The 20,912-nt window shown below is 43.4% G+C and overlaps 1 protein-coding gene across 1 annotated transcript; it reads right to left on the bottom strand.

Annotated features, from left to right (window-relative positions):
- Positions 1-1,549: 1,549 nt before the first annotated feature.
- On the bottom strand, positions 1,550-20,835 carry SNRNP40 (small nuclear ribonucleoprotein U5 subunit 40). Its single transcript, XM_040421899.1, has 10 exons — positions 20,657-20,835; positions 17,061-17,190; positions 14,169-14,262; positions 13,502-13,667; positions 6,055-6,177; positions 5,472-5,592; positions 4,098-4,180; positions 3,489-3,550; positions 3,278-3,381; positions 1,550-1,889 (listed from the first exon to the last, which is right to left on the bottom strand). Exons 1-10 carry the CDS (start codon positions 20,735-20,737, stop codon positions 1,840-1,842), a joined length of 1,014 nt encoding a protein of 337 aa, XP_040277833.1. The 5' UTR covers positions 20,738-20,835; the 3' UTR covers positions 1,550-1,839.
- Between the last annotated feature and the right edge of the window lie 77 nt (positions 20,836-20,912).

Below are 20,912 nucleotides of genomic sequence, written 5' to 3'. Positions count from 1 at the left end.
TAATTCAGGTACTTGGCTATCGTGGGGCGAGGTCTCCTGGCTTGGTCTTTATTCTGCACGCCATTTTGGTCAATCCGCAATGGTCCCACACGGTGCGCCCTCTCTACTGTGCAAGGGCTACGGATACCCAGCGCTTTTGGTATATCCACGGCACATATCGATGCAAGTTGGTTGGATGGGATCGACTCTGGTAGGCCTATTATGCGTATGTTGCTGCGTCAGGATCTGTTTTCAAGGTCCTCTACTTTGTCTCGTAGCCCCGCGGTAGATTTGAGAACTGCCTGTAGCTGTGTCTGGGAATGACCCAGGTCACTTTCAAGCGAGCTGATCTTTTGCTCCAGCTCTGAAATTCGGGACGAGTGTAGGGAAACATGCGTGGTTTCCAGTGGCCTCAAGCGTGGATTTAATATCCGGGGCCAGGAGCTTTGCTACTTCCACAGCCAATGCCTTGCAACCAACCCCCAACCCTTGCAGTACCTCAGGCTCATGGTTAGTAATGTCCGTGTCCACCACCGGTTCAATGGCCATCGAAGTTATGGGGGGGGGGGGGGGCCTGAGATGAAGATCGAGCTGAGCGCATGATGCGATCTGCTGCGCCCGCCATCTTGTCTTCCCCGACGTCGTGCTTCGTGTGCCTGCGATGTGCCAGGCTTCCTACACTTGCACCACTTCTGGTCAGGAACTTCTCCATCCACTCCAGAGAAGATATGGAATAGGTGAGTGGGGTTTGCACCCCTCTGGAAGCTGCAGTGGCTATGTGATCGGCTCTCTGGTTCGGAGCTCTCGTCCCTTGCTGCCTCACATACGAGCACCGGAACCGGAAGTACCACACTTCAGTTATTATGAGCCAAAACCCAATTGTAGATCTTTCCATTACACCTTATCTCCAAGTAGGCTTCACTATGGATTTTGGCCTACAGTAAATGATGGAAATAACTGATCAAATAACTGAACTGTGAACTCAAGTCAAGTAAACTCATTCACGGAAATGTGCCTACATTTGCATCAGATTGTATGATTTATGAGTCCTGTGTAGTTTTTCCTTGGATCTAACCAGGCATGTGTGTCTATATTACTAATCTAGGGAAGGCAATGATGCTTGGGTCCATTTAGGAAACATGCTGGGAAGAAGCCCACAGTACACTTCCGAAACCCAGATAATGAAATAGGATTAGATGAAGTCACAACAGGATCCAAAATAAAGGACAATTCACACGACTGTAATAAAACGGTTTATAATACAAAATAAGAAAGCATCATTGCATCAGTCAACCATGAACACTTTCTAACGGTACAGACTTAGGGTCCATTCACACGTCCGCAAATGGGTCCGCATCCGTTCCGCAATTTTGCGGAACGGGTGCAGACCCATTTATTCTCGATGGGGACAGAATGGATGTGGACAGCACACAGTGTGCTGTCCGCATCCGCAAAAGATAGAACATGTCCTATTCTTGTCCGCAGTTTAGGCATTTCTATAGGGGCGGGTGTGTTGCGGATCCGCAATTTGCAGGTCCGCAACACACCACGGATGTGTGAATGGAGCCTTAATGTGCATTTCACAACAATACTCATTCTCACTGATCTTTGTACATGTGCATGATGAACATCATGAACCTGGGAAGCAGTGAATAAACGTATGATTCCCACTCCACAGTAAACATTTTCACACAAGGCAGAATTACTGCAAAAATTATTACATCTGAATGGGGCTGTTTACGCAACATGTATGTTTAAATTAATAAACCGCATTCAGATGTTTGAACAATCACAGAAATTTCTGCAACAAATCTGCTGTGTGTGAACCTAAACTAAAGGGATAAAACGCATATGTGTGGTTCACTGTATTTCCCCCATGTAAAGTCGTTTGTCATTGGAAGCAGAGAGAACTGTGAAGAAAAAGAAAACAAAAAATAAGAATTCAAGGGTTATTGAATGACATGTGATAACAATACCATAACCTACAAGTAAAGTAGCTGAACTGGCCACATACATCTCTTCACAATTATATGCTTTAGCCTCTGCACTATGTATATAGTACACATGTGAAGATTAAAAGAATTTATAAAAAACATCCAGTCAAGTTTTATCTAATAGTCGGGAGTCCGACACCCTGCCTACCAGCTGTTTCAGGGTACCTCTGGTGCTGGAAGTAGACATTAGAACTACACAGCTCTGTCCGTTGTGCAGTGGCCAGAGCTTGTATCTGAAAGCAACCGTCCGGTTCAAGAAAAAAAACAAGCAAACAGAACACTTAGATGGTGACCTACTTTTCATCTTTTTAGTAGCAGTCCCACTAATTCTCAGGCTCCTCTGCCATCCAAGATCGCCGCACCGTTTCTCAGACTGTGCATTTGGATGCCCAAGACACTTCCTGCTGCCCTTGGATTGGTCATCACTGCTCATGTGACCAGTGCTGGCCAATCTAAGAGAAGGGCTGGACAAGTAAGGAGCATCTTGGGCTACCATATGCCCAGTATGCAGGCAGTCTGAGAAGCAGTGTAACCGTTTTGGATGGCAGAAGAGGAGACCAGGGACTGATGAATATACAGCTAAAAAGGAGGGCACCATGTAGGTGTTCTGCTCATTCCACATTTAAGGTGAACCAGAGGGTCGCTTAAAGTGTTTCTCCCATTCACTTCAATGTGAGAAGCACTGCGTTTACAGGCTCCATCCACTACACAATGGACAGAGCAGAGTGTCTGGAGCTACTCAAACCGCCGAATGGCAGGGGTTCGGGGTGTCAGACCCCCTATAATCTTAAATAGCCTATCCTGAGGATCAGCTTCAATAATAGGGTCCAAGACAACCTCTAAGGTGTTCTGCTCATCTGAATATAGGTTAACTGTGTAGGTATATCTTTAGTTGTCTTTCTGCTGCTTCAGACACCTCATCTGGGCTGGCTTTGCCAGATTGCAATTAACTAGAAATAAGTATTGTTGGTTATCATCCTTGTGCCTACCTAGTAGGCACATTATTATGCCTGTAGCTCACTGTTCTAATGTTATCCGTAAATATGAAGAAAATCATGAATAAATCTTTAGTTTGGAGAAGCACTTGCTAATGTTAGGCAATCACAAGATCTGCAATCATCCAATATACGCTCACTAACTAAATTGCTTCTGCTGCAAAACTGGCCCAATCTAAAGAAATGTAACTGCAGGGAAAACAAATTCCTAGTGAATGCCTGGCAAAGTTTACACCATTGTCTACAAGAGCAATTTTGCTAGCGATAGCAGTTAATGTGACATACATAAAGATACATTTGCAAACTTACCAATAGACTCATCAGGGTGGAAGACTACCTCGTTGACAGACCCAGCATGGCCTGGAAGTTTATACAAAATCCTGCGAGATGTAGTGTCCCAAACATAGACAAATCTGTTCAAGAAGTACAAAGGTGAATCTCTACAAACTTCACTTATAGATGGTGAAATAAGCAAAAAAAAGATTGGGGAAGATGACCTAAGTAGATGTCACGTACGTACCGGTCTGCTGAGCCTGCTGCTATTTTGCTGCCATCAGAAGACCATGAACAGCGCAGTAAATTCTGGAATATAAAAGCGGTCTATTGATGATCTCATCCTTAAAGGCTATGAACACTTTCAGGCTTTTTTTCTAATTGCATTTTACTCCTTTTGGAGTCTTTATTAAAAAATATTGAGCTGTTCTGTCAGAAAGGGTTAACTGTTTTTCTAGCTGTGTGAAGTTATTTTACTTTCACTTTGTGCCAGTTATTGAATAAACCTTATCCCTAATTTAATAAAAGGTCATATACACTTATTTAAGCCACATTCTTATCAGTAAGATAAGAACTGAGCTATAGTGAGTGTTTAGGGAGGTCAGAAAGCAGAGATAAGGAGCCCGTCAGATGAGCTGGCTGACAGGAAAGAAAATTCTGATCCTGCTACTAGAGAATCTCAGCCCTGTACAGAAAAATGGGATCCATATTTTTTTTAATTAAGACCAATTCAAAAAGTGATTTTTAGCTCAAAATGAGAACAATGCAATATTATTATTTTTTTTTAATCCCCCCCAACGGTGTACATAGCCCTTAAAGTCATCCTGAGAGAGCAAATGTGGTGACAGTTTCTAACCTTTTCAAAATTGTGCACATTTCCTTGGAAGATCTTCACACATCTTTCTTTTGGGGCAAAAGGACGAATATCCCATACACGTACTATAAACCAAAAGATACATAAATCAGTCATTTTTATTTTATTTCCACTTGCAGTAAGTCCTGAATGCCAGTTCATAACATATGCTACAATAAAGAGAAGCCTTAGACAGTGAGTTGGCCCTAGTGAAGGACTGTATTCCATGTACTGCTTATGGTGTATCTATGTCAGATATATCAAGAATTTAATATGCGGCCCATTTCCAATATATCTATATCAATCTCCTCAGCTCCTCCTGCTCTAGAACATATCGAGGCACATATACCAAAGATAGCTTTACATGCGACTGTATTAGTCTAAAGTCCATTGGCACAAAACGCACCAAATTTATTAGGAAACGCAGGCTTCTTAATAAATTTAGCCATCTCCTTGCAGTCCATGAGTCTGAAATTCAAATCCATGCCAGCTATGAGCCTAGTGTCTATAATAAATCTGCCAGGCTGTTGGAGACTTTTTTACACCACAGAAGTGTAAAAGCATTGATATATCTGTCCTACTGTCTGCAGACCTGACCGTTATTAACTAAACAGATGCCATTTAATGCAGCCATATACATGCTCAATCGCTGCTCCATTCAAACTCCTTCTCACTGCACTTCTGTGGAAGGTTTCCACTGAATAAGGGAGCATTCACACGACCGTATAAATGGATCCGCATCCATTCTGCAAATTTGCGGAATGGGTGCGGACCCATTCATTTCAATGGGGCCGCAAAAGATGCGGACAGCACACAGTGTGCTGTCCGCATCCGTTGTTCCGTGGCCCCGCAAAAAAGATTGAGCATGTCCTATTCTTGTGCGGACAAGAATAGGCATTCTCTATATAGCGCCGGCCATGTGCGGTCCGCAAAATGTGGAACTGACACACGTCCGGTATCCGTGTTTTGCGGATCCACAATCTGCGGACCGCAAAACACTTACGGTCGTGTGAATGCTCCCTAACTATGGTCAGATGCCAGGACCTTTCTAGCAATGACTCACAATGTTCTATAGATACCGCATACATTTAGTCTGAATACTCTTACAAGCAACATCTTAAGGGACAACAGAATTACACTATGAACCTGCTAAGTCTGGGAGATGCTCTAACCACTAATCTTTAGCCCACAGAAATGCTACCATTTTAACACCTTCCTCAGACTTCTAGAGTTACTTTAAAATATGTATTGTGGTTCTAAAGGTAATGTGATGCTGAAACACTTGTGACTGGGAGTGGAAGAATATCCAAAAAGACAATTTCTTCGAATCCTCCTCAACTCCTACAATGTTTCCAGATGATCATTTTTATGCAATACCTGTATTATCCATAGCATTCGAGAGCAAGTAAGAACCTTCTGAACTGAGGCTCAGGCCTGTTACAGAGTCTCCATGTCCTCGCATTGTGTACATCAGCTTATTTTGTCTCAAATCCCAAACCTGACAGAGGGGGAAATACATATAAAGTACAAATAAAACCGTTTCATGCAGAACCACATACTAGCTATTTTCAAGTGTTATGCCCAGTTAATAAGTTATAGTACTGTTTTACTAGATGAACAGAAGAAACATTGACAGTTTCAAGAGAGGCAATTAGAAACAGGGGAAAAATAACTACAGACAGGAATATTCATCTTCAGGGTACAGCTACATGAGGAGAGTCTGCGGAGATTTTACATGGGGAATGCATGAAGCTATTAAAACAGTCTGAAACAACACAACACACTGAGATGTAAGACAGACATGTATTAACTTGTACTTTTCCAAGCATAAAGTACTATAATCCAACTAATCGGGGTACCTTGTTTACTGGTTTGGGGGTGGGTGTTTGTTGGGGGTCAGATTATATATATTTTTTTAAATCAAACACTTACAAGGAAGGAAAAACCTAGCAAGACTTACCTTTATGTCATTATCAATCCCTCCTGAAATGATCTGGTCACTGGTGTCATTGAATGTGACAGACAAAACCTGATATGTATTTTGAAAGGTCTGCACTGCAGCTTTTTTCCTAAAGTCCCAGAGCTGAAATAAAAATAAGTGTTTAAATACTGAACAGATTAAGGTCATACTAAACATTTTATTTTTACACAAAGACCAGAATTTGCAGTCACTTTAGGCTCAATAAACAAAAACCAACACTCCAGGATAGGTCATCAATGTAAAATAAAAAAAATCGAATCAAAAAGCATTCCGCATTTTATGGAACGTCCGGACCATAATCGAACAGTCCTATCCTATTTTTTGAGGAGACAAGGTGACAAAAAAAAAAAAAAAAAGGCGAATCACGCAGTTATTATTTTTTTTCTGTTATGGGGTTCACCGCATAGGAGATTTTTTTAAAATATTTTAATAGTTTGGACTTTTAAACGTGGCCATATGTAATATATTTATTTATTGTTTATATATTTTATATGTAAAATTGGGAAAGGGGGTGATTTATACTTAATATTTATTTTTTTACTTTTTATTTAATAACAATTTCCCCCCATAAAAAGGACCTTTCATTAGTTTTGACATAGGCTAATTATGGTATTTGGTAACACTTTGGTTTATAGTGGCTCACCCCTCCTGTCACTATGGCAATGGTGCTCTGCTAAAAAGTGGTTCACCTGATCACTTTGTAATAATAAAATTGTATAATTGATTAGCAGGCACTCACCATCTGCATTTCATACATATATTAAGTTTATTTATAAAAGATAATAATTATGAACTGTAGGATAAAATCTGTCGTAAGGATGGTTATTAAACATACAATATGGAATAAAAACCTTCAATGAACATAAAACATGGACCTTATGACATAAAATCTGGTAAATATACTAAAATGAGTGACAATGAAGCGACACTGATTGTAAGTGTCGTAGTTCTGATTATTCCAGTATTAATAGTGTGCACATTGATGGTTATTACCTTGTAGGGCAGCCTGCACTGATGCCATGGGTTTATTAAAAAAAAAAATTCAAACCACCGCCAGGTTCGTCCGCTGTGGCCCCCCGATGATTTGGCGCGCTGTATTATAATGAGCATTAAACTCGCAACGGGGAGGAGACGCAGTCTTCTGCTGTGGGCGTCTCCTCTCTGGCTGTGAGCACGATCCAATCAGAGCGGCTCCGATCAGAAGGTGCCACTGCACTAACAATGAAGAGGGGGGGGGGGACCCTGTGGCCATTGCCACCAATTATTTAATACTGGGGGGAGGGCACACTACGCCACCAATGAAGATAACCAACATTTAATACAAATACAGGAGGTGTGTGCTGGCGGCAGAATCACATAGCTGGCACCCGACTTCTATGACGGAGCTGCGATCAGCAGCAGTTAACCCCTCAGGTGCCGCACCTGAAGGGTTAACTGCCGCTGATCGCAGCTCCCTGTCATAGAGGTCGGGTGCCGGCTATGTGATTCTGCCGCCAGCATCCGCCTCCTGTATTTGTATTAATGGTTTAGTTATCTTCACTGGTGGCGCAGTGGCCACAGCCCCTCCCCTTCCACTCTTATTGGTGGCAGCGGCACAGTGGGGAGGGAGAGACTGCTTCCTTCTCCACTGTGCTGCTGAGGGATTATGGATGCGCTGAGAGCAGCGCGTGCCATGTTCCATGATACTGCGCAGCCTACTATCGGTAAAAGGCAAATCACGATATCCAATTTATAAGTATAGATTGGGCATCGATAATTCGATACCCGGTGCAACCCTACTCTTGCGAGCGCAGCTTTCTTTTTACTTCACTGTTTACCTGCTAACTTGAATAGGATGCACCAGTTACAATTACATCCCCCCCCCCCCTTCATACACACGCTTAGGCCGCTTTCACATATGTGCTGTGAACTACAGCAGTTTGTTCCGGATGCGATGCGCGAGTTGAACGCATTGCACCCGCACTGAATACCGACCCATTCATTTCTATGGGGCTGTTCACATGAGCGGTGATTTTCACGCATCACTTGTGCGTTGCGTAAAAAAAAATAAAAAAAAAAAAAAAAAATCGCAGCATGCTCTATATTCTGCGTTTTCACGCAACGCTGGCCCCATAGAAGTGAATAGGGTTGCGTGAAAATCACAAGCATCCGCAAGCAAGTGCGGATGCGGTGCGATTTTCACGCACGGTTGCTAGGAGACGATCGGGATGGAGACTCGATCATTATTATTTTCCCTTATAACATGGTTATCCGGTCATCACATGATCTTTTACCATGGTGATGGGTCATGTGATGGATCATGTGATGACCGGAGTGACGTCACCACAGGTCCTGGAATGAATGCTCACCACAGGTCCTGTTCAGCAAAGAAGGAGACAGACGAGATGCCGGCAGCGACAGCAAGTGGATTAAGGAGAGTTAAATCTTTGTTTATTATTTTTTTAACCCCTCCAGCGCTATTTTACTATGCATTCTGTATTCAGAATGCTATTATTTTCCCTTATAACCATGTTATAAAAAGGGAAAATAATACAATCTACAGAACACCGATCCCAAGCCCAAACTTCTGTGAAGAAGTTCGGGTTTGGGTACTAAACATGCGCGATTTTTCTCAAGCGAGAAACAATGTTTTGCACTCGCGCGAAAAAAATCACCGGTGTTCCCTTAACGCACCCGCACATTTTCCCGCAACGCTCTTGTGAAAGAGGCCTAACTGTGCGTTGCGTGCCATATAGTGAAGCATATGAAAACCATGCTTCTTCACGGTCACTTAACGTGTTCGTTTTGCGGTAACGTGACACACTGCATGCATTGGCCTTCATTCTTACAGTAGAGAAGTAATTAATTATAACTTTGTGAATTGGGACATTTAAACTTGCTTTTTTTTATTCCAATTTAAATTTAGTAGTAGTCATTTTTGCCGACTCCAGGTACCCAAAATTGCCTCAGACTCCATAACAGTGCCATCCACAGATGCCCTCCATAACAGTGCCATCCACAGATGCCCTCCATAACAGTGCCATCCACAGATGCCCTCCATAACAGTGCCATCCACAGATGCCCTCCATAACAGTGCCATCCACAGATGCCCTCCATAACAGTGCCATCCACAGATGCCCTCCATAACAGTGCCATCCACAGATGCCCTCCATAACAGTGCCATCCACAGATGCCCTCCATAACAGTGCCATCCACAGATGCCCTCCATAACAGTGCCATCCACAGATGCCCTCCATAACAGTGCCATCCACAGATGCCCTCCATAACAGTGCCATCCACAGATGCCCTCCATAACAGTGCCATCCACAGATGCCCTCCATAACAGTGCCATCCACAGCAAATAGACCTCTAGCACAATTCCCTTAAAATATTGCATTGCATATCGTTACCACCATTTTTAGGGCCCCAATTGCAATCGCACAAAATCCCCATATCGTGCAGCCCTATATTTATTTAAAAAAATGACAGCACTCTCAAACACTATTAACCCCTGTGGTCGCAATGTTTTCAGCTCATTCACAGAGTCTCTTTTCAACCTATGAGCTAAAACGTTGCGACTAGTGTTGAGTGAACTTGTGTTTCAAGTTCGACGTACAAGGTTCAGGTTATCTAAGAATTCTGTTATGGATTCTGCTACCACGGACCATAAGGGTCCATTCACACGACCGCAACTGTTTTGCGATCCGCAAATTGAGTATCCGCGGAACACGAGTGCGGATGCGAACAGCACATGGTGGTGCTGTCCTCATCTTTTGCGGCCCCATTGAAAATGAATGGGTCCGCACCCCTTCCGCAAAATTGTGGAACAGATGCGGATGTGTAAATGGACTCTAAGTTATGGTCCGTGGTAGCAGAATCCATAACTGAATTCGTCCATAACCCAAACCAGAACCTTGTACGCCAAACTTAAAACACAAGTTCGCTCATCCCTAGTTGCGAACACAGGGGTGAATAAAGTGTTTTTCTTTTCACAGATTTTTTTTGTAAGAGTGCTGCCATTTTTCTTTTTATTCTTATATTGTCCTGGATTTGTTGCCTGATCCATTGGCCTGCACCTCCATATTGATATTTGGCCTGATGTGCTGATATAGTGAATATTAGACCGTTCAAAAAATAGCAGTGTTTGTATTCTTCTTTACAAACTCAAACATTCACTATATAAACTGAAAAATGTTTGAAGATTTTGCTTTCCTTTGAATCACTTAACTAATATTTAGTTGTATAACCACTGTTTCTGAGAACTGCTGTACATCTGTGTTGCATGGAGTCAACCAACTTCTGGCACCTGTGAACAGGTATTCCAGCCCACGATGATTGGACTACATTCCACAGTTCTTCTCTATTTCTTGGTTTTGCCTCAGAAACTGCATTTTTGATGTCAACAAGTTTTCTATTGGATTAAGATCCGGGGATTCGGCTGCCCACTGCATAACGTCAATCTTGTTGGTCTGGAACCAAGATGTTGCACGTTTACTGGTGTGTTTGGGGCTGTTGTCTTGTTGGCACACCCATTTCAAAGGCATTTCCTCTTCAAGAAAATCACAGAAATAAGATAATAATGCACTTCGTAAAGTAGATGCAAGCATTATATATGGACAAAGTCCTCACTCTGATATGATAATATCTGAGACACTTAGCCAATATATTTTGATCAAAACACATCTGAGCCAGCCTACCAAGCGCCAAGGTGGTCTCAGGTCAGGCGGGTCCTACGCTAAACCTACCTAAGCCATTGGGCTTCTATGTTCAGGAGCGCAGACGCCGCACATATGGTGTGCTGCTCCTAGTCACCTCCATGTGCATCAAGCAACCAATGGGGGGAGGAGCAAGCACACCCATATGTACCACCTAATCAAGGCGCTCTAGGCAGGCTCAGATGTGAGACACTTAGTCAATATATTTTGATCAAAACACATCTGAGCCCGCCTAGAGCGCCTTGATTAGGTGGTACATATGGGTGTGCTTGCTCCTCCTCCCATTGGTTGCTTGATGCACATAGAGGTGACTAGGGGCAGCACACCATATGTGCGGCGTCTGCGCTCATGAACATAGAAGCCCAATGGCTTAGGTAGGTTTAGCGTAGGACCCGCCTGACCTGAGACCACCTTGGCGCTTGGTAGGCGGGCTTAGATGTGTTTTGATCAAAATATATTGACTAAGTGTCTCAGATATTATCATATCAGAGTGAGGACTTTGTCCATATATAATGCTTGCATCTACTTTACTAAGTGCATTATTATCTTAATTCTGTGGTTTTCTTCGGTGATATGGCCAGGGACATCCGCACATTTGTATATCAAACCGTGTAGGATGTTTTTATCTTAGTTTTTTCTGTGATTTTTTTTTGTCTATGTAGCATTTACTCTTCAGCATAGGGCAGCATAACCTCTTCAAGTATTCTTCTGATGTATTCAAACTGATCCATGATCCCTGGTAAGCGATAAATAGGCCCAACAGTGTAGTATGAGAAACATCCCCATATCCTAATGCTTGCGCCACCATGCTTCACTGTCTTCAGTTTTTGGGGGTCGTCTGACAAACTGTCTACAGCCACTAGACCCAAAAAGAACAATCTTACTTTCATCAGTCCACAAAATGTCTCTTTAGGCCAGTCAATGTGCTCTTTGGCCAATTGGAACCTCTTCAGCACATGTCTTTTTCTCAACAGTGGGACTTTGCGGGGGCTTCTTGCAGATAGCTAATTGTAACAGTACTCACAGGTAACTTTAGACCTTCTTTCATCTTCCTGGAGCTGATTGTTGGCTGAGTCCTTGCCATTTTGGCTATTCTTCTATCCATTTGTATGGTAGTTTTTCGCTTTCTTCGACGTCTTTCAGGTTTTGGTTGCCATTTTAAAGCATTTGCAATCATTTTAGCTGAGCAGCCTATCATTTTCTGTACTTCTTTATATGTTTTCCCCTCTCCAATCAACTTTTTAATCAAGGTACACTGTTCTTCTGAACAACGTCTGGAACAACCTATTTTCCTCAGAATTTCAGAGAGAAATGTACTGTAACCAGCATGTACAACATTTACTACCTTCCTTCCTTAAATAAGGGCAATAATTGCCTCCTTTTTTTCAAAGAATGAATGACCTCACTCATTGAACTCCACACTGCTATTATTTTGAACATGCCCCTTTCAATTAGTGATTCAATTACAGAGAATCAGCAGCATGCATGTCATGACTGTTGGATTTCTATTACTCTACTACACCTGCTAGTAAATTTGCCATGTAGAAATATAATTTCTACCAAAAACAGTGATTGATCAGGTTAGTGATGTCTGACTGCTATTATTTTGAACACAACTGTATATATTAGGGTTATTCCTGCAGTATAGATATCTTTTTGCTAGAGGTAGTTATGCGCTGTGTGTATAAATATATATTTATTTATATTACTCTTTTTGTGAGGCAAGGTAACCAAAAAATGGCTGTTCTGGAACAGTTTTTACATGACAGATTAGATAATGTAATATTTATATAGAGCAGGTCGTAACCACGCAGCAATACTAATGTTTTAGTAATAATAATAATTTAAAAAAAATAAATCATGTTTTGGTGTTTACATTTTATGAAAGCCATATTTTTTTGGGGGGGGCAATTGTCTTAGGTAGGGTCTCATTTTTTATGAGATGACTGTTCGATTGGTACTATTTTGGGGGTACATATGACTTGAGCACTTTTTATACCATTTTGTGGGAAGTGCGGTGGGTAAAATTGCAATTCCATCATATTTTAATTAATTTTTTTATGGCGTTCAGTGCGGTAAAAGTACGCGATCCTTTGATAGATCAGGTCGTTACGGACGCGGTGATACCAAACATGTTTAGTGTTTTTTATTTTTAACCAATTATATGTGCTGATATAGGACATAATTTGATGTTAAAGAAAACTGGTCAACTCGATTCTGCCCTGCTTTAAAAAGGTTTGGTTCACAAAGAAAACCCCTAAGTCAGCCCAGTGATTAGTTCATGGCTGTGGGTCCAGCTTCTAAAGCCTCTGTCCACACCAAGGAAAATGTAGTATATGGTCAACCATGTAAAAAAAGTGTATGGGCCAGATCAACCAAACTGCTCTCCACTGTAATGAGTCCTATGTGGAACACACCCCATACATCTATATACCCTATTATGCCCTTTAAAGGGGCAGTCCAAGATTTTAATATTGATGGCCTATTCTCATGACTGAAGTGAATGAGAGCAGTGCTGCAGTTACAGGCTCTATCCACTGCACAATAGAAAGAACTGTGCATTTCCGGCACCAAAGCTACTCTGAAACCACTGATAGGAGGTGGTGTCGGGTGTCAGACCCCTGCTGATCATATACTGTTGGCCTATCCTGAGGATATGTCATCAATTTTAAAATCCTGGAATTACCCTTTAAGGATCCTCTCTAGAAAACAATACCAAACAGTTTACCCACCTTCACAGTACCATCATCGCTGCCTGTACAGATTAGTTGAGGACCTCGTCTGGCGGGGTAACAGGAATTTACAAATGAGGTGTGCCCCTTCAAACGCTTCACTCTCTCGCCTGTCTCACAGTCCCAAATTGCAACTGTTTTATCAGTTGAAGCAGAAAACAGCAAGCTGGGAGGGTAAAAATACATGATATCATATTATGATGTAATGTGCCGTGCAATTCACATAATTGCCACATAAATACACAGCAGGTTTTTACAGCACAACAACTCTTCAAAATAAGCAATTAGAAAGCTAGCGGCAGTAAGGAAAACAAGTTAGAAGACAATCGGTCAGCGGTTTTGACCATGCAATACTGCTGACAGCACTTAGTAGGGGCCCGAGAGACCAGGACAAACATACCTTTTGTGTATCTACTATTCTCACCACTGGTGTAAGTATAGAGAGTCTTATTTTGTCAGATTCTGCTCCTGCAGGTGCATTGAGGTGCTTCACTGCCCCTCCCTGAGTCAGCTGGTTGGATGCTACAGCTGTCATTTAGAAAAGGGACTTTGGGCTCTTTTGACTGATGGTTCCTAGTCGTTGCACTGCGTATCTGCTGCTCTTGTATTATATTTTTCTCCATTGCTTTACCCAACAAGAGCCATTGATTTTCAGAAAATGACTTACCTGCCGTCTGTATTGTAATGTAATTCCATCACTGCCCCGCTGTGACCCTTTAATGTTGCATAGTTATCACAGTCTCCATAAACGTTCCAGAGAACTGCAAAAGGAAAAAACACTGAACACTCAGATACAATGTAGGATTACTGCAGACAATATAATTCACATGCTAAATCTCAACAACTTGCACATTTTAAAAAAATTATAAAATATAATCAGTTCCATCCTTTTATTTGGAGAGTTTTCTCCCTTGACCTGTGGGCAGAGAGTAGTCCACACAACACCAAAATAAAAGGGGTGGAATTATTAATTTAGTTACCTCATGTTTCACAAATACAGCAATTGCCCTAATTCTGAAGCCTCACCCATTTTTCCAAAAGATTTGTTTATGAAAATACGAATGATGCTTCAGAGTTGCGTCTATACTTCTTAGAAAAGGGTCAGAAAATCCACACCAAATTGTAGATTAATCTGCCATAGCAGATGCTATGGGACTCAGCACCTTAAACACAGGACATTGGGGGACATTAAAGGGGTATTACCATCACATACAATGGAGGAATATCGGCAGGATATGCCCCCATTGTCTGATCGGTGCTGGTTCCACCACTGGGACCTGCACCTACGAGAACGGAGCGGGGAAACGAATGGAGGGTGCCCTGCGCTTGCGAGTCCGCCCTCCATTCATTTCAACCGGGCCGCCGAAAATAGCCGAGCGCTGGCTCGGCTATTTCAGTCTGCCCCATAGAAATGAACAGGAGCAGGGGCTGCAAGTGCACTCCCATTCACTTGTATGGGAGCAGTGCTTGGTGGTGGATGGACCCCGGGAAATGTTGGGTCCTCCAGCCACCATTCGACCCGCTCCGTTCTCCTTGTAGGTGCGGGTCCCAGAGGTGGGACCCGCACCTATCAGACAATGGGGACATAATCTAGCGAGATGCCCCCATTGTATGTGATAGGAATACCCCTTTAAACATAGCTTTAACGTCACAGTTTTTAAAATTATATCTTTAATTTTGTCATTATGTAGACAATACAGAGAATAATAGTTTTAACAATTACAAAACTTAAAAACTGCCAATAACAGATGGTCCTGAGCAACAAGTTAGAATTAGATCAATATCATCAATAAGAGTCCCAAAGCAAAGTGGCGACAGAGATGACCTCTGTCGCCACTTTGCTTTGGGACTCTTAGGCTGGGTTCAGACCTGAGCGTCTTTGATATGCGCGTTTAACGCGCGTTTTTGACGAGCGTTTGTGTGATTGACTGCAATGTCCTATGGCCACAAACGCGCGTCAAAACGCCCCAAAGAAGCTCAAGTACTTGTTTGAGCGTAGGGCGTTTTACAGCGCGTTTTTCAGCGTTGTAAAACGCTCAAGTGAGAACCAGGGCCATAGGGAAGCATTGGTTTTCATGTGTTGAGCGTTTTACAGCGCGTTTGAACGCGCTGTAAAACGCTCAAGTGTGAACCCAGCCTTATTGATGATATTGATCTAATATCATCTAATAGATCTGGTTGGTCTTTTGGATCTAATAGCCTAGACAGATAAAAAAAATTGTGACCCATGTAATAAAATCACAAAATTATGGAGCCAACCATATTTATACCATAATTTGTGACTTTTTAAGCTCCTTGCTTAAAAAGATGGGGTTTAGCACAGCTAGACAGATTTACTGTAACTCACGCCAGAAACTCAAGTCTACGCCAGTTCCTGGGCATTCGTCTCTTAATTGGGTGCATCTTACTCCTCCGCAGGAGATCAAGACTGGGATATGGTAACTCCATTCTTGATAAGTCTCCCCTACAGACATTTGTAGCCTGCCTTGTGACTATACTAGTCCCTGACTATATACATGTACCATATCACTGCCCATCTGACTTGCTGCTGGTGCTAACTGCTAGTTTAGCCCTCTTCCTTGCGCTTCTCTTATTAAGTGCAGGCAAGAGAGAGTTCAGGAATGGGGCATCCTGTGCTTAGTGATAGCGGTAAGTGTACAGTAACACAGCACACTTACTGTCAGAGCAAAGGCTGCAGAGACACTGGGAATAGGGAAGCATGGCTGCAGCGTTCTACATTGACACTAAGTGCTACTTCAGCCATCGCAAAGTGCTGGAAGCCCTGGGCTTTTCCTTGTACTTAGTAACTAAACGAGAAGTGCAGGGAAGAAAGCCAAGGCTACTTTCACACTTGCGGCAGAGTGATCCGGCAAGCAGTTCCTTCGCCGGAACTGCCTGACGAATCTGGCAAAACGTATGCCAACTGATGGCATTAGTAAGACTTATCAGGATCCTGATCAGTCTTAAAAATGCCTGATCAGTCAGAAAAATGCATTGAAATGCCGGATCTGTCTTTCCGGTGTCATCCGGCAAAACGGATCCGGCATTTATTTTTTTTCACCTTTTTTGGATCCGGCACTAATACATTCCTATGGAAAAAAATGCCGGATCAGGCATTCAGGGAAGTCTTCCGTTTTTTTGGGCCGGAGATAAAACCGTAGCATGCTGCGGTTTTATCTTTTGCCCGATCAGTCAAAATGACTAAACGGAAGACATCCTGATGCATCCTTGCATGGGGATATAGCCGATCAGTTCTTTTCCGGCATTGAGCCCTCAGTGCCGGAAAAGAAAAACGCTAGTGTGAAAGTACCCTAAAACTAGCACAGCTGCCAACAGATAGCTCTGGTAGCAAGTCAGACAGGCAGAGAAATGGACAGGGAAATTCAGTAGCTATTTATGTGGTGTGTGTCTCACATGTTTTAACACTGTTGTAATTCTAATAAAGTAGATACATGTGCCTCGTTTGTAGGTGGTATTCGATATTATTGGTGCATACCTTATGGTTTAGACATCCACTTTATAGGTTAATTACTAATGTTAACAACTGAAAAATACTCACGGATTAGCCTGTCAAATCCTGCCGACGCCAAATTCAGTCCATTGGGATGAAATTTGCAGCAGTAAACTTCTCCTTCATGTCCAGATAAAAGCATAATAGGAGCTTGGAGACTGGATGATCTGGGTGGGCCCTACAATATAGTAAAAACAGTAAACTATATGGCACAGCAGTGAACACATATCTGGCTCTTTGACTACTCTGCTTTTGGACAGTGCATGAAAAAATAAATAAAAAGCTCTCTCTCATCCCAGGTGAAGAAAAACAATAGACCTAGTCAGGCTCTCACATAAGAAGCTGATAAATGCTCTATGTAAGTCTTCATACATTGTAGCCATTCATCACGATCTGTATTTCGCTCTGAAGATTGTACCCTAGTCATTCTCAGAGGTGCAATGTTAATAAAAATGTTTCAATCCACTGACCGCATACTACGTAATTTAAAATTGTGAGAGACTGAAACACAAAGTTTTTCAGAAAACACTCGTATGCTGTGACATATGGATGCATGAATGTTAAAGGGGCTGTCTGAGATCAGTAAAAACAAAAGTCATACTCAGCCCTTTTCTTCCCTTCACGCTTCGATCCAGCACCACTGACGTCAACTTCCTGGCTGCAGGGGTGACATCCCCACACACACCAGGTCACCAGCCAATCACTGGCCTCATAAATACATGGGATGTACCTGCTGAGATCAGTGACTGGCTGCAGCTGTGCCATGGCATGTATAGAACACTGATGGGGAGTACTGCAGCGATACACCAGAAGCTGCAGGGGAGAAAAGGGGCTAGTATGTTTTTTTTTTTACTGCATGCTGCCTGAGTTTTTATTTATCTCAAACAATCCCTTTAAAAAAGGTATTATACAGTTTCTAAAAGAAAACAGAATGATAATATCAACCGCTATTAGAAAAACACTCACCTCTTCTATCCCTCATTGATCCTGAGGATAGGCCATCACTTTAATAAGGCTGGTAAACCCCATTAAATTGGACAGCACAAGGAGGTTTACCCAGCAGCCGACAGCTGAGAGTTAGAGAAACTTCATTTATTGCAGTTTAGTTATTATAGGGAACCTGTCACCGGGATTTTGTGTATAGAGCTGAGGACATGGGTTGCTAGATAGCCGTTGGCACATCCGCAATACCCAGTCCTCATAGCTCTGTGTGCTTTTATTGTGTAAAAAAAAAACGATTTGATACATATGCAAATTAGCCTGAGATGAGTCCTGCCCCTGCGATGGGTCCCCGCATCCTCCGAATCTCCTCCTTGCTCCCCGACGTCAGAATGCTAGAGCGCCGTAATCTCGCGATGCGCGAGCTAGCGCATGCGCAGTTCTTTCCATGAGGCTGATGCCAGCACAGGGAAAGAACACTGTCGTCATAGTGTTCTTTCCCTGTGCTGGCATCAGCCTCATGGAAGGAACTGCGCATCGCGAGATTACGGCGCTCTAGCATTCTGACGTCGGGGAGCAAGGAGGAGATTCGGAGGATGCGGGGACCCATCGCAGGGGCAGGACTCATCTCAGGTTAATTTGCATATGTATCAAATCTTTTTTTTACACAATAAAAGCACACAGAGCTATGGGGACTGGGTATTGCGGATGTGCTAGCGGCCATCTAGCAACCCTTGTCCTCAGCTCTATACACAAAATCTGTGTAACAGGTTCCCTTTAAAGTAAAATTTTATACACATTGCTCCATTAGTCCTACAGAAGTGAAAGGTGCAGTGCGCCAGTATATTGACCACTGCTCCCCATTCAGAGCAGAGATCCCACATTGTTGGGATTGCAGGGCTGCCAGAGCCCCCTCCTATTCCCACATACGTGATAATTATCATGGGTGGTGGCAACAGCTTTAAAGGGGCTGTCTCACTTCAGCAAATCGAATTTATTATATAGAGAAAGTTAATACAAGCCACTTACTAATGTATTGTGATTATCCATATTGCTTCCTTTGCTGGCTGGATTCATTTTTCCACCATATTATACACTGCTTGTTTCCAGGGGTTATGACCACCCTGCAATACATCACTGGTGGTCGTGCTTGCATACTATAGGAAAACATACTAGCCTCTCTGGAGACCAGGAACGTGGTAGCGCACACAGGCATGCATTCACAGCAGCTCCTGTACCGGCCACCATGTATCTGCGCTGCAGTGGTGGTCATCACCCCTGGATTCGAGCAGTTTATAATGTGATGGAAAAATGAAACCAGCCAGCAAAGGAAGCAATGTGGACAATCACATACATTAGTAAGTGGCTTGTATTAAAGGGGTTATCCAGTATCTACAACAGCCCCATGTGCTGGGCCCCTCTGTGGGCATATACTTACCCTGCTCCCGGCGGCGCTCCTGGTGTGTGGGGTAAGTATATGCCCACAGAGGGGCCCGGGACATGGGGGGGGGGGGGGGGGGGGGGGGGGGGCTGTTGTAGATACTGGATAACCACTTTAATGCAAGGCACTTACTAATGTATTGTGATTATCCTTATTGTTTCCTTTGCTGACTAGATTAATTTAACTTTATCTACATGATAAATACCACTTGCTGAAGTGAGACAACCCCTTTAAAAGGGAACCTGTCATCAACTTCATGCTAACCTCACTGAGGGCAGCATAAAATAGTGACAGAAATGCAGATTTCCGCGGTGTGTCACTCATCAGCTAAAAGTAAGTGGTTGCCGAGAACCAGCATCATAATCATTGGAGCCCAGGTCTTGAAAAGAGTCAGATCTACCTGAGAAGAGTCATGGTTATTCATAATCTCCTGCTCTCCGGCCCACCTGCTGATGATTGGCAGTTCTCTCCTAGAGAGAAAATGAGGTAGAAGACTGTGAATCATCAGCAGGTGGGCAGGAGAGCAGGAAGTCATGAATAACCAGGACTCTTCTCAGGTAGATTTGACTCTTTTCAAGACCTGGGCTCCAATGATTATGATGCTGGTTCTTGGCAACCACTTACTTTTAGCTCATTAGTGACACACCGCTGAACCCGGACATACCTCCAATTTCCCCCCAGCAGCCCCCCTGACCTAAGCATCGGAGCAGTTCATGCTCCAATGCTCTCCCTTGCCCTGCGCTAAATCGGGCAGGGCAAAGCTATTTTTTGGAGTTCCGGTGACATACCGGGCTCTCCATGGGGCTTCCAGGCAGCCCGGTGACATCACTGGCACTGATGGGCGGGATTTAGCACTGCTAAAGCACTGTAAAGCGCTAAAGCCCGCCCATCAGAGACGGCAACGTCACCAAACACACTGCCGGGCGGAAGTTTCCGCCTGGCAGTGTGTTATGATAAACAAAAGAGCCCGTGCCCTGCACGATTTAGTGCGGGGCAAGGGAGCACATCGGCGCATGAGATGCTCTGATGCTAGCCTCAGGAGGCTGCCTGGGTGAAAATAAGGGTATGTCCGGGTTCAAACCCCTTTAAGAAACTAGGTCACATATCAGCATGCTACCGAGAACTGGAATAATGGGGGGTGGGCATCAGAGCTGTGAGCACAAAGTATCCATGACATGGTCCCCGTGGAGGGGAAGTTGCTTCCATGCCCTTGCTGCACCATGGAGAAGAGCCAGTACGATAATGAGGCACCAGACACACTCACCGTCGCCACCACTTCATTCCGCGGCTTTTTCGCCGCCACCGGTACCAGCTCCAGCCCTTTCCGCTTGTTCTGTTCGATCATGTCTCACTTCTTTCCTAAAACTGTCAACCAAACAAATGAATAAACCTCCAGCTCCCTAACATGCAACCGTTCCGGCACCGAAAAATGACGTCACTCACCTGCGCCGAGCAGATTGTTAGGACTGAACGTTGATAGGCTTACTGCTAATCACGTGGCAGAAAGGACGTGGAGCTGA

The sequence above is a fragment of the Bufo bufo genome, chromosome 3, assembly GCF_905171765.1.
Source record: "Bufo bufo chromosome 3, aBufBuf1.1, whole genome shotgun sequence".
Taxonomy (NCBI): Eukaryota; Metazoa; Chordata; class Amphibia; order Anura; family Bufonidae; genus Bufo; species Bufo bufo.
Note: the sequence above shows the minus strand (reverse complement) of the source record. Positions and strands in the feature narration are given on the sequence as shown.